This window comes from Megalops cyprinoides, chromosome 20 (assembly GCF_013368585.1).
Source record: "Megalops cyprinoides isolate fMegCyp1 chromosome 20, fMegCyp1.pri, whole genome shotgun sequence".
Taxonomy (NCBI): Eukaryota; Metazoa; Chordata; class Actinopteri; order Elopiformes; family Megalopidae; genus Megalops; species Megalops cyprinoides.
This window is the reverse complement of record NC_050602.1, coordinates 4592029-4617932: the sequence shown is the minus strand read 5'-3', so window position 1 is coordinate 4617932 and position 25904 is coordinate 4592029. Positions and strand designations below refer to the sequence as shown.

Sequence of the window (25904 nt, the reverse complement as noted above, 5' to 3'; positions counted from 1 at the left end):
GCATAAAACCCCCACATATGAATATTCACATTTACCACCACTGCTGTTGTGTGATGTGTGATGTAGTGAGATGGTTAGGTAACAGTCTGCCTCAATTCAGCTCACCACTACCCGCTGTTGGATCTTCCCTGGCCTTCTCTAGCAGATACCAGTCTTCCTTTTTTAGCTCTACCTACTCCTCCTTCTTCTGCTGCTCTATTGTCATCAGGCCTGGTGCCAGGAAATACAGAGGGGTGCAGTTGCAATCCATCTGGGTACACAAGAAGTCATAAATACTATGTAGACATCGAGATATAGGAGGAGGAGACAACTGGGGGTGCATTGAGATCTGTCTGGGGGTGCAATGGACACCTAGGCACCCCCATAGTGACAGGCCTGGGTAGAGAGCAGTAAGGAGATGATGAGAATCAGGCCTGGCACCCCCAGACACATCTCAGTGCATCCCCAGCTGTCTCCTTATATCCTTATATCTACATAGCATTTATGACTTTTTGTGCACCTCCGTGGATTGCAATTGCACCCCTCTGTATTTTCTCCTAGTGCCAAGACTGTCTCTGCCTCTCCTCTCACATGTCCCATTTTGCTATCTGTCCTTCTCACTCTCCTTTTTGTCCACATTCCTCTACTTCTCTGTTCTAATGAACACTCATTCCTCTCTTTCCCCATGTTCTCTGTCTTCCTCCACATATTCCCTTCTCTTTCTACGGCTATTACTGTATATTAATCAATTAAGTTCTACGCATAGTGTTGCAGGTTTGGCTGTTTTTATCCACTAGATGGTGCTGCTATCCAAAAAACGTAGCTGAAAGAAAGTTGGGAGAAAAGTTCCCCAGGTTTTTGATTATTCTTAACGCAAATTCTTTCACTTACCTTAGCGTGCGCTCCCAGTTATAGTTTCATAAAATACATCATTTAAGCATTTAAATGCATAATAAATATGATATTTAATTCATTTTGGAAATGTGAACAGTTAGAGTTGCCCCCAAGTTGCTTTTTGATTGATTTAGTGCAAGCCAATACGAATGAATAAAAGAATAAAGAGATCAATAACATTACCTAACTGTGTATAATGCAACTGGATATTGGTCATCGATAATATCACTGTTACAAGCGATTAGTTTAACCTCGAATATCGTACATTGGCGTGTAATACGCAATCACTGTCTTGGCGTAAAGCATCACCTATCCGAAATCACCACAACATCTGCGTTTCATGGGCGGTCCCGCTACGTTTTAAAAGGCGGGTCCAGCGATCAGTGAATGAGGCGAGCAGAAAAGTCGGTCCGTCGCCCCACGGACCGCCCACTGCATAGAATCCTCAGGGCTTAGTGAGTCCCCAAATTGAAGGTCATTTTAATAAATGCTGCTATAAAGGAAGTCGTATATGGGTCATTCCAAACACCGGCATGCTTCTTGATGCTTGTTGACCACCAGTTGACAGGAACAGTGTTGGAAACATGGCGGCGGTCAGCAAGTACTTGACGGCCAAGAACTCTTCCATAGCGGGGGGCGTACTGCTGCTTTTGTACCTCATCAAACAAAGACGACGTTCAGAGAAGTTAAACGGGTATGTAACAGATACGTACGTTTGGAAAGGAATGACTAACTAGGGACTCGCTGTAACCTTTGCAGCTCAATCGACGCGATTCTGTCCACACGACCTAGCCAACTTTCTACGCAGACGGGATGGGTAGCATGCCAACTGGGAGACAGATGAATCTGTGGATCTGTCGTGGCCTGTTATCTCACACAAGTCATAGAGCATGTTACTAAGTTACCCAATGCCATTCTATAGTGATTGCACTTATTTCGAGTTCACTGATCTATTTTCATTGGTGAACAACGGAAAATGACTTGCACCTTCAGACAACGATATGATTGGACTGTGGAACTCAGGGCACATGGTTGAACTTCTGACTGTGGACACAGTTAACGTCATGCGAAATATGAGCAATTCAGTTCGTCAGTACGGTAGACACTAAGTGTAAATACAGTATATTTTTGTGTTTTATGCGGTTGTCTGTGCCAGAGAAAACTAAGATATAGTTAATTGATGATTAAGATCTCCAATGGCATGTATCAGTGCAACTATGACAAGACAGTCAATGAGCTACTACTAAAGGAGCAAAGTTTGTAGTTGCAACAGCGAGCTAGATACAGCGTGTGATATCAAAGTGCTCTTGGTTATCGACGCTCTTCCCTGAACTTGATAGACTACCATTTTACTTTAGTTGAGCTAAAGAAATTCAGAACACGTTTTCTCTTTTCTTCGCAGCAAGAATGGTCTCACAGAACCTCAAAGGAACCATAATGTAAGCCCTTGTTTGCTTTTTAAAACTGAAAAGTCGACTCAACACCATGTTAAACTTAACCGTATCAGTGAGAGTGTCCCACCTGATGAACGAATCCTGCCATGTAATTAAGACCAGGAAGTCATATGATGTGAAATGGCAGCATTGGCCCAGTTCTGCTATTTAAATTGGAACTTGCAAGAACTAGGTCCAAACGGCCCGCCGGCATTTTCCACTCTTTTCCGAGCTTAGTCTGTCCATGAATAATGTTTAAATCTCGTCTTTAGCCTTGCATCACCCAAGAGGGAGTACTGGGGATAAGAGCAGGGTTATCACCTGCGTCATACTACGTTCTTGCGTAGTATAGTATTCAGCATATTGGCCCAGCTTGCTAGCAACGAGTTCCTCGCCTGACATGCACCTGGGAAGTGAGGTTAGCCAGGCAGGGCTGGTGAGGGATGTGGGTTAGCTTCCTACACCTCTCACATGCTTTGATTATAAGTGTATGTCCTGAATGTTTGACGCCCCTGTGCACCTCCAATGCTTTATGTTCGGTGTATAGAAGGATGGAAAGAAAGATCGGGCAGCTGTGGACAGGGTCTTCTTCGCACGGATCTGTAGAATCATGCGGATCATGGTGCCACGAGCTTTCTGCAAAGAGGTGGGTCTGCACTGTCATTTAAGCACATTCAGGGTGGTTCTGGGAAAAGTCCGAGGTAGTTTGTCGCAATTGATAGTTGATCATTATTATTTAATAGAAATTTTGATAATGTACCTAGGGAAAGTGTTTTGGCAGACTAAGCCCAGAGCAAGCTGGTGGTTTTTAAGGCTTATTTATTAGTGCTTGGTGCATCCTACCAAAAACTTTCCCTGGGTGTTGTTTTTCCTTAAAGAACAACCCTAGGGGCCTTTTAAAACAGACATTTAAGACATCCATGAATCAGTTCCAGCTTTTGATTTGAGCATGGAAAATTTAGAGGCTTATTTGGAAGTAAGTTATCCTCTTAAATGTGGCAGCCCAATGTCATATCCTCTCTCTGGAGCAAATTAGTGATGCTACCAACATTATTCAGTTTCTTAGTCCTGTATAATTTTTATGAAGTGAATCTTGGTGTTTACAAAGCACATCATTTTGAAGACAAAAATACGTAATATTTGTGTCTTTTTAAGAAAACCAGAAGCACAGTTTAAATATTTTCAGCTAAGGAAACCTCAAATAACTAATGTTAGAGACTGTAAGTCTGACAGAAATCAGGCTCAAGACCCTCAAGTATGTTGTGTAGAAGCTAATTTTGTCACTGTTTAGTCTATTCTGATACAATGCTTCTATTCTGATACAATGCTTATCACATATCTTGATGTTATCTTGGGTCTTTGTTTCTGTAGTCTGTTTTTATCACAAGTCAGTATTTTCTGTAGTTGAGTGTTCTTCCAATAATTGCGCAAGAGAGGCATTCAGTGGTATGCGTCTATTTCGAGGGAATTTGGATAACCAGTACTGGCTGTTTGCATTCAAGGCGGGAGCAGTTGCAGACAGAGCTAGGCAACTGTTTTGGACAGAAAAGATAGTAGAATGAATTCAGAGCAATATGGTGTCCTTCAGTTTGGGTGATTTCATCAATTTAAAACAAATGTATCTGTTTTTGGATTGTTCTGTCTAAATTTGTCATGAAAACGCAACAGTCCAGACTAGTACTTTCACCTGATCATGAGGTCCTTGAAGTGTAAGAGTTGTCATTGTAGAATTAGAATTTGTCTTGCATTTGAATTTTCATAAAATATGTAGTGTATAAATTATAGGGTTGTAATTGTGTGCCACCACAAACTGCACTGTGGCAAGATTGAATCTAGGCCTACGTGCATGCTGTAACACAGGGGTTTCTTCTCCTACATCTCAAGCAGTGCCACCCAGGCGAATGGTTTTTCTGCCCCCCACATCTCTGATGCTGCTCGGTCTCCCCACAGACAGGTTACCTGATCCTCATTGCAGCCATGCTTGTGGCGCGGACCTACTGCGACGTGTGGATGATCCAGAACGGCACCATGATCGAGAGGTAGGGGCCCACGGGGCGCACAAACCACCGGGAGCCACCCTTTAGAAACCAAGACAAAGCAGGGGGTCTGTGATATCTGGGTAAGGTGTTATCACTGCCTTTTCAGAAATATGGAGGAAGTGATACCATAATTGATTATGTTGACTTGTTGTGTGGGTCTCAGGATTCATATAGCAAAGGAAAATGTGTGCATTTTCCCATAAAACTTCCTCTTCTTGAAGCCCTCTAAAGGTGTGTTGTACCTGGGGTAATTGCCTCACATTTACCCTTTGTATTAGTGGTGGTGAAAACATTAAATAAAATATCCTTGCCTTTCTGATAACTTGTCTTACCTGAGTGTCATGTAAATATTGTTAGTGATCACTTAAGATTGAGGTTATTCTCAATTCGCTTCTAAAATTGGTAATAATGTACACATCTCATTCCATGCCTCATGGTATCCTGAATATTTCTGTTCTTCTGTTATTCCAATGAACAGAAAGATGGCATGGTTTTCAGATACTATGCAATCTATGTTTATAGTGTCACACAAGTTGTTGATTTGGTTATAGACGCTAGTCTGTTAGTCTTTGCCGAGGACACAATTTGCTGGTCGATTAACCCACTGCCCCTCCACATACTCCCCAACACACCCACACACACACACACACACAGAGGCTTATATTATGCATGTCATGTGTGCTTTGCCTGCTCTTCTGTGCATGTTGACCATGTTAATTGTTTGTGCATGTTGTGCTTTGCAGTGCAATTATTGGTCGCAGCACAAAAGATTTCAAGAAGTTCTTGTTCAGCTTCATCAAGGCCATGCCGTTTGTAAGTCTACCCTTTAACACCCCTGTTGCAGTTTTTATGGTGTTTTTTGCAGCATGCCAGATGTGCTGAAAACAGTGAAATAATTATGTCATTTCCTTTAGAATTCATCTTAGCAGTTCCTCAGCATTATAAAAGACAGCTAAGTGTGCTGTGATGTGAGCCCTAATCTTGAGAATCTGAATCCTGAACTAGTGCATTAGCTGGGACAGTAATGACTAGTTATTTGTCTATCTTGTACATTAGCAAGTATCCATTAATGTAGCTTATTAAAATATTTTGTGACATTGAATTTTCCCCCATTGTTTGCATTACTGTTGATGTGCATTTTCAGGCATTCTGTATCAAGGGGCTGCTATGTCCACTAACAAGTTCTTCCATCTTGTGCTTTTTTTGTGGGGTGCCGTAAGTTATAAACTGAGTGGGATAAGCAATACAGGAAAGCACAGCCATGAAATGAATTGGCATCGTGTTTGGAAGGTCTTCATACCGAGCATTTCACATTCTCTCCACTTCCTTCATTTCAGATATCGGTCATCAACAACCTCTTGAAGCTGGGTTTGAATGAGCTGAAGCTCTGTGTCCGTGTCAGGCTCACAAAGCACCTCTATGATGAGTACCTGAAGTAAGTCTGAGGGAGATTCCAACCACCCACTGCTCAGTCTTGTCTGTTATGACGATGAGCTGGCCAGTGGATTATGAATATCTAAACCGTGGTTTATCTCAGTTGAAAATGGTTCCTGGGCTACACCAGTGATTTGATAAGTTTTGAAAATTAACATTTTCACTATATCTACATTTTCCTAGCTTGAATAGCTTTTTATAGCTTGAATGAAGGGATATGATATGTTTTTTTCCATGATCTTATAATTGTCACTCCCCATACATATCATGAGGTATAGAAACACCCTGATATCCAGTTGTCCCAAACAAGATATAAATTTCAACCTACAAAATGTATTCTGAGTGACATCTGTATGGCAAAAAAAAAAAACTGCCAGTAAAACGAGTAAGTTATATCAATATAAACACCATGGACTTCCTGCTCCCCCCACAGAGGCTACACCTACTACAAAATGGGTAACCTTGACAACCGCATTGCCAATGCTGACCAGCTGCTCACACAGGATGTGGAGAGGTTCTGCAACAGTGTGGTGGACCTGTACTCCAATCTCAGCAAGGTAGAGCGATGCCTCCATCAAAACCAGTCTGTCTGCTCCAGAGCAACTCTGTGTTTAAGGCACTTGCTGTGAGTGCATGCTGAGCTCTAGGGTCCAGGTCCAATCCCAGCTGTGTCATCAGCCAGTGGAGCAAACCAGCTTTGTTCTGGCCGGGACAGGTGTGGGTATCTCAGCAGGGGCTGCTAGTCTCTCTGCTCCATGGGACCTACCAGGTGCCTGTACGGTGCCTGGATGACTTAAATGAAGCTGTGCCCATCTTCCAAAGGGTGCTCAGCTCTCTGTAGTGTGCTGGTAGATTTGAAGCGTGGAAAAATTGTTGGGCATGTGAATGTATTTGTGGATTGCATTCACTGAGGCTGTGACAGAGCTGGCTATACAACAATGACAAACAAAAAAACTAACTATTTACAATAATGACTAATCAACACAGGGCAGTTGTTCCCCAAGTGTCTCCTTCTCACACTGGCTTACAGAGTCAATACTCTCCTACACCCTCTCCTCAAATGTAGGAACCCGGGCACATAAATGGTGTTAGCCCCGCCCTCGACTAACCCATTGACCTTGGTGAAAATATTTCTGACACCAAGTGTGACAGAGCTGGCTGATGCTATACACAAAATTAACAGAAGGAGTAAAACTTACCAAAAACAATAACTTATTTGAAAATCAACCAAGGAAACCAACCCATGTATAAACAGTAGCAGAGACAAAGTGAGCCTCTCCCTGCTCTCTAGCCACACCTGTATTTAGTCAGTCAGGTGTGGCTCATTATCCAATCAGCTGGTTCCCTTACAAATTGCCAACAACTGCAAATAATTAACCAATTATTGACACAATTGACAATGAATGTCTCAATTAATTTACAATGAGCATTTAGTCCTTAGGGAGAGGTGGTGAAGGCTCTCCTTCACAGAGGTCCATGCTTTTGCATGAGTTTTGTTGCCATGGTGAGCAATGATGATGCCCAATTGGTGATTCAAAACAAGGGTGCATACCTAGGGGGTTTGGGTGCAGGGCATTTAAAAAAAAAAAAAGCAAGGAAAACAGCCAGTCAATGTTAAACATTTAGTGTGATATATGGTTGTAATAAATGTACTCGTGTCTCGTAAGTTGTTCTGCATAAGAGTGGCCGCTAAATGGCTAAAGTGTAAATGTACTATTAAACTACATAATCTGAAGCATCTCTTTCTTGCAGCCTCTCCTTGACATTGGCCTGTACATCTTCAAACTGACGACTGCCATAGGTGCTCAGGTGAGGGCTTTTTAGGATCTGTCCAGTTTTTGGTCCTTAAATCACCCTGCTACTGAAGCCATACAAGGGTAATCCTCCATTTCTGAGGCTGGAAAGTCAATGAAAGCAGATTGTTTAACGAGATGAAAAGCACGATCGTTTAAAATATGAGAAGCATCAGTGAATAGAATTTGGATCAGTGAATAGATTTATAATGGCTGATGAATGTTGCATTAAGCTGATATAGAATCTCTCACCTTCCTACTTTCTTTGTGGACTCTTTTTGAACTAAGGGCCCTGCAACCATGATGGCATACCTTTTGGTCTCAGGGCTGTTCCTAACCAGGTTACGTCGGCCCATCGGCAAAATGACAGTGACGGAGCAGAGGTACGAGGGGGAGTATAGGTTCGTCAACTCCCGTCTCATCACAAACAGGTGGGTCCCGAAACGCTCTCCGAAGCTCTCCTGCAGGGCTGAGATTGTCTCATCCAGTTCTAACCTCCTGTGATTTTTTTACCCCCCACACAGCGAAGAGGTGGCTTTCTATAATGGGAACAAGAGAGAGAAGCAGACGATCCATACAACCTTCCAGAAGCTGGTGAGAACTTGGCGTCTCTGCTGGAATCTCAAGACCAGCTGCTGTTTTCACTACCTGTCTACCATTCCTTGAATTAGGTTTGACATGGTTTTAGAAAAGACATGTATAGTATATTGTGTGGAAAAAATCTAAAAGAATATGATTTGTGATAGTAAAATTATTCATGTATCATGAGGGTTACAGGTATAATTTCTCCAGTGCATCTGTTTAAGAGTGTTTGTTTTTTTGTTTTGTTTTTTGCAGGTTGATCATTTGCACAAATTCATATTCTTCCGCTTCTCCATGGGCTTTGTGGACAGTGTCATTGCCAAGTGTAAGAACTTCCACTGTAAACACAACTGAGCATTTCATTTCAACTGGACACACACACACACACACACACACACACACACACACACACACACACACACACACACACATATATGAATACTATTATAAAACTATAATATTGCCTTTCACAAACACATTATTTGTGTGTGTATATATAAGCAGTGCTTCATGAATCCAGTAATAGGCAGAGCTTTTTCATGTTGTTGATTACTGCTACTCAATCAAACTCTGTATGAGAGCTCCACCCATTTTGGATATCATGAAGCCTCGCTCCGACATCGCCAGTCATATCTAGAGCAACGACAGTCGTCCTCTCTGTGAGGGATTTGGGGAGAGTGAGCTCACACACAGACACATGCATGCACACACACACACATACGTGCACTCTGTATGTATGACATATTTCCATGGGCAGGCTATTAGGCTGCGCAATGGCAGATCACACTCTTTGTCTCTGCAGACATTGCCACTGTGGTGGGCTACCTGGTCGTGAGCCGGCCGTTCCTGGACCTCTCCAACCCCCGCCACCTGAACAGCACGCACACAGAACTTCTGGAGGTGAGACAAATCACTCCATTGTCCTCTGTGTCCATATTCACCATTAGCAGCGTTTGCAAAGAGATAATTGGATTGAAATGTTGTGGGGAAATAAACCGCAGATGTAATGCTTGTTTGGACTAGCCTGGCATTCACATCTTGAGTTGACATGCGCTTAATTGGCCCAGCTACACATTCTTTTGCGGTTTTCTCTTGAGTTGTCTTTCCCTTCTTCTGAAAAATGCATAGCTTGAAATTTTGAAAAACAACATCAAGGGCTAACAATATGTTTCATAGGCGGTTAATCGGGGAAGCAGTAGACTGTTATACAGAGCAGGCCAAAGCATGCTTTAAATCAGTGTTTCCCAATCCTACTCTTGGAGGCACACTGTCCTACATATCTTCTATCTGTCCTTGCTCTGCCTATCTGACTGAACTCATCAGTGGTAGTTTTGATTAGCTGAGCACACCTGATTTAATCAAGCAGCAAGGATAAGTAGAAGATATGCTGGACAGTGTGCCTTCAGGAGTCGGATTGGGAAACACTGCTTTAAATGACACTGTGCTCTCTGGCTCCCCCTGCAGGACTACTACCAGAGTGGGCGCATGCTGCTGAGCATGTCCCAGGCCCTGGGCAGGATCGTGCTGGCTGGCAGGGAGATGACCCGGCTATCAGGGTGAGGGAAATTCAGACCTAGGCCCTCTGGGCTCCAGCTCACTGGAGTCACGTTCACTCACTCAGTCGTTCACTCGCTAAGTCTGTCCAGCAGTCAGTCAGTAAACATAATGAAGGGAATTTATTAAAGTGACTTGGTGAGTCAGTCAGTCAGTCACTCACTCACTAAGTCAGTCAGTCAGTTAGGGACTGTAGGACTGTATGTGTGCCAGAGTGTTTGAGGTTTCGGGTTCCAGGCCTGGGGGGCACACTGATGCAAGGCTGAATCACTTTAGTAAAACATTTAAATGATATAAAGCTTATTAATGGATAATATGCCAAATGCAAGATAGGCAAGTCAACCTGGTTAAACAATAAGTTGTGAAGAATTCCATGGGGTACTAAAACTTAAAATGATCGGTGAGGTGTTAACAAAGAGAGGTCAGTGCTGTCTAGATCTGCAAGTGTTTTAAAGTCAAGTAACTGGGTCTGAATTTCTTTACACAGGTTCACAGCCCGGATCACAGAGTTAATGAAGGTCCTTACAGAGCTGAACTCTGGCAAATACGAGCGAACGATGGTCTCTCAAGACAAAGGTAATCACAGCAGTCTTCCTTATTAGTGGACCTCTGTTACAAGTGCACTGTTATTCAGCTGTATGAATGGATAATGAGTAAAAATAATGCACATCACTCTGGATAAGAGCGTTCGCTAGTCAAATGCAATGTAATTTCATTTTCATTTTATGCAGTTGAAGGATATCGCAATGCAGTTACAAGTACTGCAGTGTTTAATGTCTGTGTTGGCAAGATAGTGTCTTATTTCATTACATTATGGGGATTATTGATAAATTTTATTTGATAATCAATAACTAATTATTGTTTTTTGTTTTATAGAAATGGAAGCCTTAGATAGTATTACCCTGGTTCCTGGAAGTGGAGAAATCATCAATGCAGACAACATAATCAAGTAATTTTAATAAATTCATACATTACAGTAGATATATCTGTATGTTTTCTGTACATGAATATGTAAATTTTTCAGCATATAAAAATGTTCTAATGATATTATTAGTTCTACCAAACTGTCAATAATGAAAGTCTTTTGCATATTTGCAATTACTGTATACATTTATTTATATACATTTATACATGTGCCTTGCAGGTTTGAACACACACCCTTAGCCACGCCTAATGGAGATATTCTGATCAGGGACCTGTCCTTTGAGGTGAGTGTTTATCCAAACCCTCGTTAATGAGAGCAGTGCACGCTGTTACACTCTTGCTCCTGGCCTCGGGTGCTCCATTCTCTTCTCTTACTGGAAAGCTGAAATGTGCTCCTGCAGGTAGGTTCTGGAGGCAAAACGCTGACATGCTGTTTAAGTTCAAAGTGCAGGCCTCCACATGTGACAATGGAATGCGTTTCCTGCCCTCAGGTGACATCTGGGGCTAATGTTTTGGTCTGTGGCCCTAATGGCTGCGGGAAGAGCTCACTATTCAGAGTCCTCGGAGAGGTGAGTATGGCGTTCTCTAATATGACCACATGACTATTTAAAGTAGGCCAGATTAGGGGCAGATTCAGTTTAGCTGCAATGCACATTTACTTTTTCTGTCTTTGAATTTAAACATGGGATACTTTTCTATACTTGAGCTGCATCATGAATGAAGTGGTGAAATAATGAAATTGTTGTGTGAAATTTACAAAGAAACTAACACCCACTTAAATTACTTACTCAACAAAACGCCTTTCGGTTAGGTTAAATCTAATCTGAGCCAGAATGAAATGGAAACCCTATGGCTTCTTTTAGTTGAGACACATTCCTTCAAACGCAGGTCCTTTTCAATGTCCAGTTTAGTGTAGGGGGGTGGTGTTCTTATTTGTGGTGTCTGTGTAAAGTAAATGACTGCACGCGGTTTGCTAAAGTTCGAAAGCTGTTGCGAAATGCTGGAATGTTGTCTGAACTCGAAGATATATGTGTCTTTTTATCAGCTCTGGCCCCTGTTTGGTGGATGCCTCACCAAGCCAGAGAGGGGGAAGCTGTTCTACGTTCCCCAGGTGAGAGACTTCACTCAGCTGGTCAAAAGGGTGGGGTTACATATGGCCTGGAGTCACATTTATTCTTAAACTCCTCTAATCGCATTTAAAGCTCCTAAGCAAGTTTATTCTTAAAACTCTGAATAATGAATGTTAGCGAGGGGTAATGTTTCTTCGTTAGACAATATTGCGAGCCGCAGTGGTCATTTTTATTAATGGCAGCTCTTCCGTAAGAAGAGGGAGAGCTTCTCAAGCTCCCAGACACCCTGTGATTCATCGGGTGCCTGCAGGGCGCGTGGATGATGTCAGCCAAGCCGCGCCCATTCTCCCATTTGCGGTGTCAGCGTGCAGGGTGAAAAGGTTGTGTGAGTGTGTGAGTGCATCAGAGGATTGCATTCACTGCGCCCACGCTTCTGTGTTGGTATAGTAGCCGTCACGGTGAGAGATGAGTGTTCATTTGGCAGTTCTGAAAAAGAGGGGCGTGTAAAGAGGAAAAGGCATTAAAGAAGTGGTCCTTAATAGAAAGAAGAGGACAAATTGCACTGTGGTCATACTGAACCCAGGTCACTTTCTTAGACTGTATTTCAGTCTGTTACCTGGACTGCAGCATCTATAATAATGTTTGTACGATTGTCATTTTAATAATAGTTCTGAGTTTAACATCTGACCGTGAGGGACTTGAACATTGGAGAACTAGCTCATATCTATGTTGCCTGGAGGTGTTAATGCCATACCGTGGTGTTGAAAAGGTGGTGGATGATCTGTTAAACGTGGTAAATCTCATTACAGAGACCGTACATGACCCTTGGATCCTTGAGGGATCAGGTGATCTACCCAGACACGCATGAGGACCAGAAGAGGAAGGGGATCTCTGATGAGGTGTGCTGCCCCTTGTGGCAGAGAGTTTGAATTAATTTTCTTTCATGAAAGTGTGCGTGAATGCAGCGTGAATCTTTCTGCAGCCTGTACTTATCCGCATAGAAATGACTGGTGCTCCATTTAGTGTTCGAGGATAACAGCGCACAGCAACAGAATAATCCAATATCAAATGAGTTGAAATGCTGTTCCCTAAAGCTAATATGAGGTCACTGCCCGGTTGCGACCATTGAAAAAGTGCAGGAGCCACGGTCAGTGGGGCCGGTGAGCGCCGTGTGCTGACGTGGTGTTTCTGTCCACTGGAACAGGTGCTGAAGGAGTACCTGGACAACGTCCAGCTGGGACATATCCTGGACAGGGAGGGGTCGTGGGACACCGTGCAGGACTGGATGGACGTACTCAGTGGGGGAGAGAAACAGAGGATGGCTGTAAGTTATATCTGGGAGTTTCAGTCAGGGAACTAGACACATAACCAGAAGGTTGTAGGTTTGAATACCTTGATGAAACTGGGATAGGGGCACTGCTGTGCTGAGCTTCAGTGAATTGTATATCCAGTGGCGGCTGGTGAGCTGGAAACAGGGGAGGCTGAAACATTACCTTTAAAGCTATCATTACTTTCAGCCTGTTCCCCTTTATCCTCCTTGATTAACAATAAAACAAATAATTCACAGAATAGACACCAGTGCGTAAATGGAGTAAATGATTATGCTCGCAAAACAGCAGATTGTCTGTAGTTTGTGCGCTATTGTTAAAGCTACAGCATGAGGTTGTTTAATTAACAAGGATGGAAATTTGAACAATTAAGTGGCAAGTAATCCCAAAGCTTTCTCTTAAATGTTTCACATTATAGCTTTCTTGTGTTACAAAATTCAAATTACAAAATGGAGCTAAATTTAGTTAGATCGATTTAAATTACTGAGAATAAACTTTTAGGTTAGGTTGAGTGCAATGAACAGTAACGTTTAGAACACAGACCTCACAAAATCTGTGATGTGTGATGAGCATTTAATGTAATTTAAATCGATAAATGCCATCCTTGTTAATTAAACAATTTCACGTGCTGTGTCTGCTGTGTCGCGAGCATAATCCATTATTCCATTTATGCGATTGGTGTCAATTATTCTGTGAATTATTTGTTTTATTGTTAATCAAGGAAGATTAAATCTATCATTACTTTCAACCTTTAAGGTAATGTTTCAGCCTCCCCTGTTTCCAGCTCACCAGCCGCCACTGTGTATATCTTGCCCACAACCATACTGTAACTTGTAACACAACCTGCCTGGTGGTTGAAACTAGGCATGGATATTACCAGGATGAAAGATGCCAGGCTTATGGTGCTGGTGAGCCAGCAGGGGCCACTCTTCTCTCTGGGCCAAGTAGCTTTAGCAGCACCATAGTGCAGCGATGTAAGGAATGCCATAACTGGTCGAAACCAGTCATCGCAGATACTTTTAAACAGAACCAGCACAACAACCATTCCTGTTTGCTGTGTATAATGGGGGACTTTTATCTGATCTGCGTGTTTAGATGGCGCGGTTGTTCTACCACAAGCCCCAGTTTGCCATCCTGGACGAGTGCACCAGTGCTGTGAGCGTGGACGTGGAGGACTACATCTACAGCCACTGCAGGAAGGTGAGCGCCCCCTACAGACCAAATGCTAAACCTAGACACAGAGGAGGTAGGCCTGTGCCCTGAGAAAGGATTTGAAAAGTATGTCACTATCGTCATTTAATGTTCATATCTAACAGGACCTTGAATGCCACGAGTCCTGGGAAAAGTCATTAAGCAGTTAAAAATGAACGCCAGGCTAAATGTGTAGCGGTACATTCCAAACCCAGACCAAGTGCAATCACTTCTCCAAGATTACCTGGCAAAGTTCACTCAGAAGCACTTGGTATGCCCAACCAGATACTTTTACTCCGCCGTATTTTCTCAATGAACGGCCCAAGGTGCTTTGAAAGATCACCTGCTGTGGCTAAAGTGCTGGAATGTGCATTTGCCTTTGATTGATGTATGAAGCTGTGCAGTTGTTGCAGGGCTAATCTGATGTTGCGCTCTCCTTTCCAGGTCGGCATTACCTTGTTCACGGTTTCTCACAGGAAGTCCCTGTGGAAACACCACAAGGTAAGAACACATATGGTGAGGTTGTAGCAAATGAAGCATTGATGGAAATTGGAGACATGAACTTGTTTGAACTGTGAAGGGGGACAAGTGAAAATGAATTGGGGTAAGAGTAAATGTAGAGTGCACTGTAAATCTAACATGGATGGTGCCTTCTTCTGTATAGTACTACCTGCACATGGACGGGAGAGGGAGCTACGAGTTCAAACCCATCACTGAGGACACGGTGGAGTTTGGATCATAAGGGGAGTAGCCTCTGTCAGACACATGGAGAGGAATCCAAGCAATGCTGGACTTAAACCAGATGTAAACTTTCAGATAGGTTTTTCTGTGCTTAAACTGGATGTAATCTCAAAGTATCGTACACTACAAAAGCATACAGAAAGACGCTCTCACCCTGAAAAGATTGTAGATTGAGAATGTATGAGGAAAATGTACTTAAATGTTCTCATTGTGAAAAAGATGTTCAGCCATGTGTAACAGATTGATGGACATTCAAAAAGAGAACTTCCATCTTTAAAATGTAAGATGAATTGTTACTTATAAAAAAAAAAAAAACACTTAAGGAAATGAATCATACTGATGCTATTTTAAGATAAATCGTGGTCTACTGAGAATTCATTTTGAAGAGTTGTTTTTAACCATGTGCATGTCATTTTGATGGTAAAATGTTTTGCTCTGTAACTGGAGGTCCAATTAATAAAGGTTTTGTTATAATCTTTTCATTCTATAAGTTGCTCTTAATACACTGGAGTGCATTCAAGGATGCTAGCAAATGGGCTAATCTGTATTGATTTTACATGAAATATATCCATAAGATGACATTTCTTAACATATTAGTCTTACAAACTGGTGCATGTATGCATCTATAATAATAACATTTACCTGGTCCTTAGTAGAAATGTAGTGTTATATATAGAAAATATGTGGAGTATTTTAATATGCAGAAAATTAACAGAAATTAAAACCATATTTAAAGCATGCTGCACAATATATGCATACTACTGCACACATCAAAACGGCATTAATTTATGCTGTCTCGCCTTGCTTTACAGTTGACCCTACCACATCGCGGGGGTTAGCGACTCAGCTCCCCCCCCCCCCCGACCGCGACCCACGAAAAACAGAAGCCGCATTGTGGGAGCGTCATCTGTATATTACCATATACAAAGATTTCAATATTCCAGATAGGCTACATTTTAGTAAGTGGAAAACCAACTTGTTTTCTACGATCCAGGGAATCACTTTTGTCGAGCCTATGTTATCTGCAATCACACGGTGGCTAATTTAGAGTTTCTACCCTACCGTCTCTAATACAACAGCAGCATCTCTCGGACCCGCTTCTTCTCAGTAGGCTTCTTGCTCCACACTGGTGGAATGAGCTTCCTGCTGAGATTCGTAGAACAGACTTCCTGGGTGCGTTAAAGAGAAAGCTGAAAACTCATCTCTTCGAGCTTTATCTGTAGTCTACCTTCCTCTCTATCTATCCTATCTAGGGCTGTTCCCGACTCAGAATTTTGTCAGTCGAATCGTATTCGGCTGTTCAATACGAACATTCGACTATTCGTTCCTTTTTTCATATATACTATCTGCCAATCAGAAGATCCATTGGCATGAGTTTCAGTGATGATTTCAATGACATTAACATAGTCAAATGCAACAGATTCATGAGAACATATTTTTGAGCATTCAGTAAGTGGTGGGGATGGGCCACAACAAAAAGTGGTGGGTACATGTCCCCAGTGTCCCCAGCATAAATGGCGCCTATTGTTACATGACTATATTTGACTAGCATTGTCATTGACCTGACCCGATTCGCAGTGCGTTCTCCGCATTGTCAAGGTCACGCTTCAGCCAGCCTTGTCTTGAAACGCCGCCAACTCCTTAAGCGAGAGGTCATTGGCACGGCCTTGTAAATGAGTTACTGTATTGATAATACCTTGTCACTGAGGTGGTAGTGATCAACATTAACTATATAAAATTTTCAGTCCTCTCTTTTACCATTTACTTCAGATTCTCACAAAGGTGAATACCTCCGTTTTGTGTGAAATATCTGCATATGTGTTATGAACCTGAACATGTGCATTTATTTATCATTATAAGACAGCTGACTTGATACAATCCATTTTTCTTTTGTTATACAATTTCAATAGAAATGCACTATGAACGTAGTGGTCTTTGATACATTTTTGGTGTATTCATCTTTTGTTTGAAGATTCCTTTAAAAGCAAGTGGTACCTGGGCTCATATTTGTGGAGTGGGTTTCTGAGATGCATCTGCCAAGTGAATAAATGTAAATGTAAATGTAAAATGTAAAAAATGTCATTACTAACCAGTTTATCTGTCTTTCAACCACTAAACATATCCATGTCCGTTCATTTTGATTTAATGTCACAAAACCTGTGATTTCCTATTTGTCACGCTTGCCAGTTCCAAACCTCTTCTCCTCTGCTTAGAAAGATGAAAGATGCACTAGTATGAAGACAGAAGATTAACCTAAAGTGGCAACACACACTCACACACACAGGGTTAAAGTTAAGTTTGAGGATATGGTGTTATGTCACAAAGGCTATCTGTGTGAATCGACAGTGTAGCAAAGTGCATTGTGGCTCAATAAACTGTTGTAACCGTAGTGCCCTCCGATTTTATTGGATTGAAGTGAGACATATGCCATCTTGTGGCCACAATGATAATTTTCATGGTTAAACCATTCTTTGAATGACTATGCTTTTGAAAACAGCTTGAAAAGTTGTTTTTTATACGACACAAAAAGAAGCTCATTTCAGGAATATCTGATAAACGTTTACAAAGACTGGGGATGAAAATGCTCATAACAGAGCTCAACATCACAGGCTATTATGTCGTAAGACAGTGTGATTTATGTCCTGTTTTCACTCTGTTTTCACTCTGTTATCATAAGTGAGTCAACAGTGAGACTACTGAACCACTCAGCTACAGAAAACAATCTCAATGGTCTTAAACACACGAAAAATGCCACAGAAGCCTCAAAGAAAAATATTATTTTAGGACCCGAAGGCTGCATTGCATCTTCAGACGAAAAGAATGTGAGGAACTTTTTGGGGGACATAATGGGAGTTAACCTGGCATTCCTCCCACCCTTCATCCTTTCAACACCCTGCCCACTGCCCAAACATTCCTCAGCGCTGGTGGAGCGGTAAAGAAATACTCCCTCTGCAATAATCTGGTATTGGAATTTTAAGGCCTCAGCGTCTAGAGTGTCCAAATCCATTTGAATTCAAATCCTACTCCAGTTAACCACCAGAGGGCGCCAGTAAACCATATTGCGACAGGACATGGTTTTATTCTCAGCAGAACCGTGACACAGACACCCTGCCCACACACTGCATAAATGAACTTGAAGAGTTTAGTACGTTTCGCGTCCCACTTAGAGAGGAAGTGGAGTTGGATTACTTTGTGAACAGCACAGATGTTTTGGCAAGCTTTGAGAGTGGGCAAGGCTTCGGTGCTTTGCAAGGAGTGGGACTAGTCTAACAGGAGTGGAGGAATGGCTCAGGACATTCTGTGCTTCTGCCACACATTAGTTGTTTGCATATTTAAAAGGGAGTGTGTGGAAATGCAAGAAAGACAAAGCAAATGTATGAATCATCAGAATTTATTTGTAAAATTAAGTACCTTTAGATTGTAAAATATTATTATTACATACAACAAAATAAAATCTAGACATACCATAAACCTCTTAAAAAATAAATATCTACATAAAATAACACCTAATATACAAATATCTTCTTATATAAATACTCCTTAAATATTTAAACAAAACAAAAATACAGGATGTTAACGTTATGATTCAATGAGATTTAGTGTTTGAAAACCCTTGACATTTTCATGTTTTTTTCTTAATGATAAAATACAGTCACATTACAATTTCTACAACAAAATAGTGTAACAAAAGTAGTGGTTCTTTAGCTCTCTGGTAAAAGTACCATTAAAAAATGCCTCACAGTCACTACAGGTAGGCAGATGTGTGTGTATAAAACACAGCACGAAGTTCAGGTTTCACAGAAACCAAATGAGGAAGGATTTCCAGTGTTTGGATGGGGCGGGGGCAGAGAATGTGGTTGGACCACGGTTGGACCGCTCCCCCCTGTCGCTGTCCTCCGGTCGCTCTCCTACACCGTGCTCAGGGACAGGCCCTCTTTGCCTGTCTTCTCAGTCACTTTCCTCCCCCGTCTGCAGCAGACCACGATCAGCGCGATGGCCACCGTGACGATGACCGTGATGGCGAGGGCGGCGCCAGCAATCACGCCCAGCCCGTACTCTACAGGGGGAAGAAGAACAAGACGAGGGCTGCTCATTTGGTTGGCAGCAGGAGCGGCCGAAGGGTGTGTCAAGGGAACCGGCGAGGGGCGGGTCGTTTGGTTGTTGCGCTCACATGCAGGGAAGCACTGGGATTTCTGCAGCTGGAAGCTTCTCATTGAACACAATAAGTCCCCTATGGCCCACTGACTCTGACTGTGCTACACCCTTTGTATATCACACTGTGTTTGTGCTCAAGAATCCTCATGAAGAACAACTCTCATTCTACATATATTTGAGGAGCTCTATACAACAGCTGTGCCCCACCTTAGGGTTTGAATCTGCAACCTCTCAGCTACGAGCCAAGTTCCCTGACTACATCCCCACAGTGCTGCCTGTTTCTCACAGAGAGTAGGTGATCTGGTCTGGAAAATTATGCAAGAGCAGAGGCTCAATCCTTTCTTACCAAACTGTAGTTTTGTCATCAAATTTAGGCAACTAATCTGAGTAAGTGTTCCAATTTCTTTCCTTTCCTTTACCCTTTTTCCGTACTTTCTTTCACAACATTAGGAGTGGAATGGCTACTGAATTAGGAGGACACCATCTAAGGAGATGAATGAATAACCCTTGTAGAAAACCCTCACCCTGGGTTAAGGGTGGAGTGCACTGTGGACGGATGGACGGCAAGGAGGGCCTGGCTGCCGAATCCCTGACGTACCTTCGAAAATGGACTTGTTCTTCTTGGGCGAACACTGCGGGCGGCTCATTTCCCCAAGTTGCTTGCCCGAGCTCCGGGACGGGATGTAGGCCTGCACATTGAAGCAGTAGCTCTCCCCTCGGTCCACATCCAACTCAATCTGGTTTGTGTCTGTCGTCTGCAGCTTCTGAAAACACAAAGCACCGCGGTTGTTAGGCCCAATTAATACATACTTCATGTCTTATGATGTCCTATTCAGTGGTTTTCATCTACTATTGTCTGTAATATATATGTATACACACACACAAGCACCACAGCACTACTATTATCTGGTTTACTTGCACAGACGTAATTCTATAAGAGTGACTTGTGTTATATTCTGTTCCTAAGAATCAAAACTCACTTTTCCAGTGCTCCCAGCTTTCCTGTAGGTGACTCTGTATTTCAGATCATTCTTGAAGATGTCACGCATGCTCAGCAAGGTGTCCCCTTGGTAAATGGCAGAGAGAGGGTCCTCGATGTAGAGTGTGATCTTGCCCTTCTCTTCATTTACCTCCATCTTGAAGTCAGGGCGTCCTATCACGGCTATGAGAAAGCAAAAGGGAGATCGTTAGCATGCTGGTTATAACTGGTACCACAGACTGGGGGGAGGTCTTGTACTGAGTAGACCAAGGCAACGCTGGGATTGGACACCTACTGTCTTTGTACGGGCAGAACCTTCCAGAGCTGGTGTGGGGCTGCTCCACCAGGTCAGAGGTCTTGCCCAGCTCAGGTTCTGAGAGGACATCCGCGATGTATGTCTCCTTCAGGTCTGTCAGCATGCGAGTCAGATCGCACTCGGTCTCCTTGCTCCTGATGCAATGCGGATTCCTCTGTCTGTCTGTGCCGACTCTGGAGTGCGGAAAATCCCATCGTTACCTCACGATTCCATCGTTTCATCAGACTTTTTCATGCTTATGCGGATCAAACACAACTTAACTCCCTGCAAGAACTTTAGCACACCAAGGTACAAATTACAGCATGCCTATATATTAAAATGGCAATAACGATTCCTGTTGACTTGGGTCAGGTTTTGAATTTGACTTCTACAGCAATTTAATTAGTTAAAGCAGGTTCTGAGTTTTCACAAAACAAAATTTGAAGCAGCTAATGAGTGTTCCAGATGTAGGAAACTCCTCCTCCAGATGTTGGTTTATTGATATAAACTCTGGACTAATAATCAGCCACATCAACGTCCTCTATTAATTTATTAAAAATTGTGACGCATTCATTCAGATTATCTTTTTTCTGAATGTAGAGGCCTGGCTTGTCATTAGTCGATTCCCATCTATCAGCTCTTAACGACTGTACTGGGGCAAGCTATAAAATATAAACAGACTTCTTGGGCGCTTCGCCAGGAACTTGTCAAACACAGTATGCTGCTGGTCCTCAGGTGATTACAACGTGACTGTAGTCAAAGGGGGAGATCTACTACTGTACAAATAAGACCCATTTCCCCATTTCACTATAAATTCTCAACTCGCGTTCTGGAGAGCATAAGCCCTTAATACTGTCTTGATCTGAAATTTTACTTTCAGGCTGAATATTTCTAAAGTATGCACCAACACACAAAGCAATTCAACCACTTCGACATCATTTTACTCACCCAGAGAATTCAACAGTGTAAGAGTAGTTGGTGGGTTTTGGTCCCCATGTAAGTAATGTCTTGAAGTTATAGGACGACCAGGTAACGTCCTGCGCCCTTGGAAAGTATGCGTTACCTGGAGACAAAACAAAAAGGTACATGATAAGTTTAACTTAATGAAACAGGAAGTTGATAATAAAGTTTTTAAATATCCACTTGCAAAGCACCGAGCTATTTCTTATGGGCAAAGGCAGTTCGCAACATTTTATCTTGGGAGAATGCTGTGCCAATTACTTTGCCCCCATACAGGCGTATGTTGCAGTCAACGAAAAAATAACACGCCGTTCAAAGTCTAATGTAAGATCTGTCATATTATCTGGTCAATGTTTAATATTTCAGGTCATCTTTTTGTCGGCTGTAATATCTGGTGCAAATTATTAATGTTACGCTAAAATAATTCAAGAATAATAAATTTCGCTTTGTGACATAACTCCTTGCATATGCCTTGAAAGGTATTCAGCAGTTTGGGCAATGCACTCATCCATGAATGTTTAAACCAACAATACGGTCACTTCGGTACTGATAACTTAACCATCGACAGGTGAGAAACATCGTCAGAAGCGAAAACGTTTCTGAACAGCAAAATTAGCTCGCGTTTAAAGATTATGTTAGCTACTGACCTGAAACTTCTTCAGAGAGAAATACTGAAGAAAAAAACAATCCAAAACAAATGAACGCCTTCATTTCCATCCTACTTGATTTAATCCAGAAAAAGTAGATCTTGACCCACAAGAATGCAAATTGTTCCGATCAACTCGTAATATAGCACAGTAGCACAAAATATCCAGTAGCACAAAGCGGTCCCTGTAAGATGCTCGGTATTAAAACGTATAGTTTTGTTGTTATGCTCTCTTGACAATGTTCATCCACCCTGACAAGTAATTAAAGTCAGTCGCCACCGCTGCACATTTATATAGCCGGAATGTCGCTCACTGCAAGGCTTTTTGCAGTCGCACATGAGTCACCGGAGCGCAATTGTTCCGGCCCCCTTTCTCATGTTTAGGCAGAATGTTTCCTCACTGGCTAAGCACGCCGCGGTGCAATTTGACAGCCCATTAAAGTGACCAAATATGGTCATCCGGCCTTAGGGTAAAGCGGCTGACCGCCACCTCTGAAAAGCGGGGAATTCATAGAGCAAGACGAAAGGAATGCCATAGGGGGTTTGTTCTGTTGCCCAAACGCGGGGCGCGCAACCACCAGAGCACGACGTTGCAGATTTTCCGGGGGGCCCTCTTACATGCCCTGAATTATTTTTAATTACTAGATCGCAGATGCATGTGCTAACAAAAGAATGGCTGTCAGTGTCGCCACAGAACTAAACTTCTAACCGGAGGGATTCGGGTTTGACATTAAGATTAAATTACCAATTTAATTTCAATTGTTTTGATACACATCCTTCTGTATAAATAGATTGTGTTAATTTCTAAATTCATCCACCATGAGAGCGTTTGTCAGGTAAAAAAGAAGACCTGCTATTGGGTGTTTCCGTTCCTTCACATATATCAAAGAATTCTTAAATCATAATTCATACATCCAGTTACAAAGAGGGAATGATTTGTGCCATGCAGTTTAGCCTAGGCCAATTACAATTTTGGGAGACATGAAAACATAATGTTGGTGAAAGCAAAAACTGGGATATTAACCAACACAATGCAACGTTCCTTTACAATGTCACATGGCTTTAATAAGCAGGCCGCTTGATTTTATAAAACTCTCAAACTTCTCCCCGAGACCAACGGTACCTCAGTAGCATTGTTTTTCCAGGCTTCGGCACTGAATAGAATTCCCTGAAGCGTGGATCCGTTGCCTAGTAATGCAGGTAGGAATGAATGCAGTAGGAACTTTGTGGAAAACAGGCTACGTAATGGTGCTGGTTAAATATGAAAAGAAGATGTGGTTGAATTATCACAAAATGATACTCGGAGAAGGGACAGATATTAAAGAATATCATTTTTAAATAATCGAAGTTATCAGTATGTGGGTAACAGATGGGACCGAATACCTTTGAACAGAAATAATCCCGTGAGCATTAAAAATGAGCTGTCTGATAGGCCTATTCTTCCCGCAGCCAGTCCTGTTACTGTCATCAATAGGCTAAATTATAGGTTAACGATGTGTTGGAGAGATAGCCATTAAGTCTGTACGTGCTCAGGCTAATGAGTTTTCGTCAATACAAAAATAACAGAGTGAGTTTTAAAATAAGATAAAATACGAAATCATACACTGAGGTTAGCCAGAGTTTACGACTCCACAGGTTTTTTTTTTTTTTTGCTTGATTGGTAGGCTGTTTTATTGCATGCATCGGTGATGGCCGCTTGCGGTCTCGCTTGAGGGATATCGGGGTCTTTATGGAAACAGTTTTTCTCCCGTTGTGGCATGCATTGGAAAAAGACAATGTAGCAGTCTGTAGTAGTATGATGTACAAATGTGCTGGAAATTAAATACATTCGATTGTAGGAAAGCATTTACTCAGGCATATTAAACAAGATTTTTAACAAATGTTCCATCATGCTTATCGTATTTCCCTATTTCATGTATTCTGTATAAAGAAGCATAAAAAGGACTTGATGTTTAGTATATGCCCCACAATTAAAAGGGTTTGAGTAAACTGTGTATTTTGAAAAACCATGGAAACGTGGTTTGAGTCGCCATATCCAGATGTGTCTGTGGTGAGCTCACCTTTAATAGAGAAAAACTGACTTGTCCCTTTCGTCGCGTTAACAACTGAGGCATACCAATGTACTTGCCTCACTGGCATCCTACCCCAGACTTAGAGTGCAGACGAGTCATTTCTACATGCACTCATACTAATGTGGAGGTAGCGCAGTATATTCGCCTTGTGGCCGTGCATGTTAAAGTACTTATAGCTACAAAACCTTAAGAGTACACAATTGTCGCGGAAAAAGTCTGGAGAAGGGCAAACAAAATTGCTTGACGGGAAATACATGCGCACTTTAGAATATTTAACAAGCATTGTTAAAAGTTATATCAAATTACCCGAAGTTTGTCAGAAAACAGACTCGCGTTATATTCAATATTAAATATCTACCACAAGTCTGAAGTAATAATAATCTTAACTTGCTTGATAGCTGCGCGGTTCCCTTTCCAAGAAATGCAGCTGTTCTGGTTATTCCAGAGTTGTGTAAACAATGAATTTCAGATACTCCTTAAATTTTTCTACAAAACCACTACTTGCACTCGATCTAGGCAAACCCACATGAATCAACGCTTCCATACAAAATTTAAAATGTGTACCCTTTGATAGTTTCACGCTGTTGGATCTAAATTTGTGGCGTGACTCATTACACGCTCACCCAGACAGTCCTTTTTTCTGCTATTAAGAGCTCTACTTCGTTTATGTGTGGGCATGCTGTACTAGACATTGTTTAGCGCTGACCCACTCTTAGCTCTTAAACAGAGGTAGATTTAAGTATCTGGGGTTAATATTATGTCATAGTTTCTCGAGTATTCCAAACCGTTCTCTAAACACAACGTGTGGTCTCTGTGGTTAGATTACTTCTCCCGCTCGTTTGACTCCATCCGTTTAACTTAATGCAGTGGTTTTATTAGTAACGCTGAATGGATTTGCCAGTCACGCTTTGACTTTAGTTTATCGCTACTGTGTTATGACGACAACCACAGGTTGATAACCCATAGATAGATAGGGACCGGAGACCAATCCAGTAGGAATATTTGGACATTGAGATCATACACTCATCCGGGGATTAGCATCGGGCATCCAATCTTTCTAGTTTAGCTTCTTAGATACTTTGCTAACATTTTCCATTTAACGCTTGAATCGATTAACTCAATACACACACAAACACACACACACACACACACACACACACACGCACACACACACACACACACACACACACACACACACACACACACACACACACACACAAACACAGACACACAGTGGGGTCCAAAAGTCTGAGACCACTAGTCAAAATACTTCTATTTTGCATTTGTTTCGAATGTAATACTATTTTTCACTCAAATGATAATATCATCTTAACAATTTGAGTGAAAAGTTGAATCTTTGAAAAAATGTACATGAATTTCAGAATATCTTAGTATTTGGTATATCTCCCTTTTGCTTTAATGACAGCATGCACTCGACCTGGCATGGACTCCACAAGTTTGTGCAAAACCTGATGACCCATGTTATCCCAGCATGATTTGGCAATTTTCCAAAGAGCTTCTGGTGATGTCACAGAATGCTTGGCTTTCTCAGTCTTCAAGTGCCCCCATAAATGTTCAATGGGGTTGAGGTCAGGTGACTGTGGAGGAAAGTCCATGATAGTCAGGACTTCTTGGTCTTCTTTTGTCTTCAAGTAGTTCTTACAAAGCTTTGAGGTGTGTTTGGGGTCATTATGCTGCTGCAGTATGAATCCTTCTCCACATAGATGCAAACCAGAGGGTATAGCATGTCTCTGAAGAATGGAATGGTACTTCTCCTTGGTCAGGGTGTTGTCAATTCGGTGCAGGTGTTCCACTCCAGAGTAGGCAAAACAGCC

At 42.1% G+C, this 25904-nt stretch overlaps 2 protein-coding genes across 2 annotated transcripts; one reads left to right on the top strand and one right to left on the bottom strand.

Annotated features, from left to right (window-relative positions):
• Window positions 1-1278: 1278 nt before the first annotated feature.
• LOC118795642 (ATP-binding cassette sub-family D member 3-like) lies at window positions 1279-15267 on the top strand. Its single transcript, XM_036554271.1, has 23 exons — window positions 1279-1567; window positions 2276-2312; window positions 2854-2952; window positions 4257-4345; window positions 5089-5158; window positions 5683-5780; window positions 6213-6336; window positions 7532-7588; window positions 7861-8003; window positions 8097-8166; window positions 8410-8479; window positions 8957-9054; window positions 9619-9710; window positions 10196-10284; window positions 10585-10657; window positions 10853-10916; window positions 11124-11201; window positions 11678-11743; window positions 12512-12601; window positions 12907-13026; window positions 14126-14230; window positions 14666-14722; window positions 14886-15267. Exons 1-23 carry the CDS (start codon window positions 1458-1460, stop codon window positions 14961-14963), a joined length of 1977 nt encoding a protein of 658 aa, XP_036410164.1. The 5' UTR covers window positions 1279-1457; the 3' UTR covers window positions 14964-15267.
• Window positions 15268-18661: 3394 nt separating this feature from the next.
• On the bottom strand, window positions 18662-22313 carry LOC118795734 (tissue factor-like). The gene is made up of 6 exons (XM_036554433.1): window positions 21999-22313; window positions 21340-21454; window positions 20392-20585; window positions 20098-20279; window positions 19716-19881; window positions 18662-19019 (listed from the first exon to the last, which is right to left on the bottom strand). The coding sequence occupies exons 1-6, from the start codon at window positions 22066-22068 to the stop codon at window positions 18871-18873; spliced, it is 876 nt and encodes a 291-aa protein (XP_036410326.1). The 5' UTR covers window positions 22069-22313; the 3' UTR covers window positions 18662-18870.
• Between the last annotated feature and the right edge of the window lie 3591 nt (window positions 22314-25904).

What these genes read in the sequence shown, in the direction of transcription:
- LOC118795734 (XM_036554433.1), bottom strand. Translation starts at nt 22,068, where the DNA reads ATGGAAATGAAGGCGTTCATTTGTTTTGGATTGTTTTTTTCTTCAGTA. An exon ending in TACACTGTTGAATTCTCTGG is followed by an intron (nt 20,586 to 21,339) that starts GTGAGTAAAATG and finishes TCCGCACTCCAG; the next exon opens with AGTCGGCACAGACAGACAGA. An exon ending in AAGCTGGGAGCACTGGAAAA is followed by an intron (nt 19,882 to 20,097) that starts GTGAGTTTTGAT and finishes TTGTGTTTTCAG; the next exon opens with AAGCTGCAGACGACAGACAC.
- LOC118795642 (XM_036554271.1), top strand. Translation starts at nt 1,458, where the DNA reads ATGGCGGCGGTCAGCAAGTACTTGACGGCCAAGAACTCTTCCATAGCG. An exon ending in AACCTCAAAGGAACCATAAT is followed by an intron (nt 2,313 to 2,853) that starts GTAAGCCCTTGT and finishes TTCGGTGTATAG; the next exon opens with AAGGATGGAAAGAAAGATCG. An exon ending in TGTACTCCAATCTCAGCAAG is followed by an intron (nt 6,337 to 7,531) that starts GTAGAGCGATGC and finishes TCTTTCTTGCAG; the next exon opens with CCTCTCCTTGACATTGGCCT.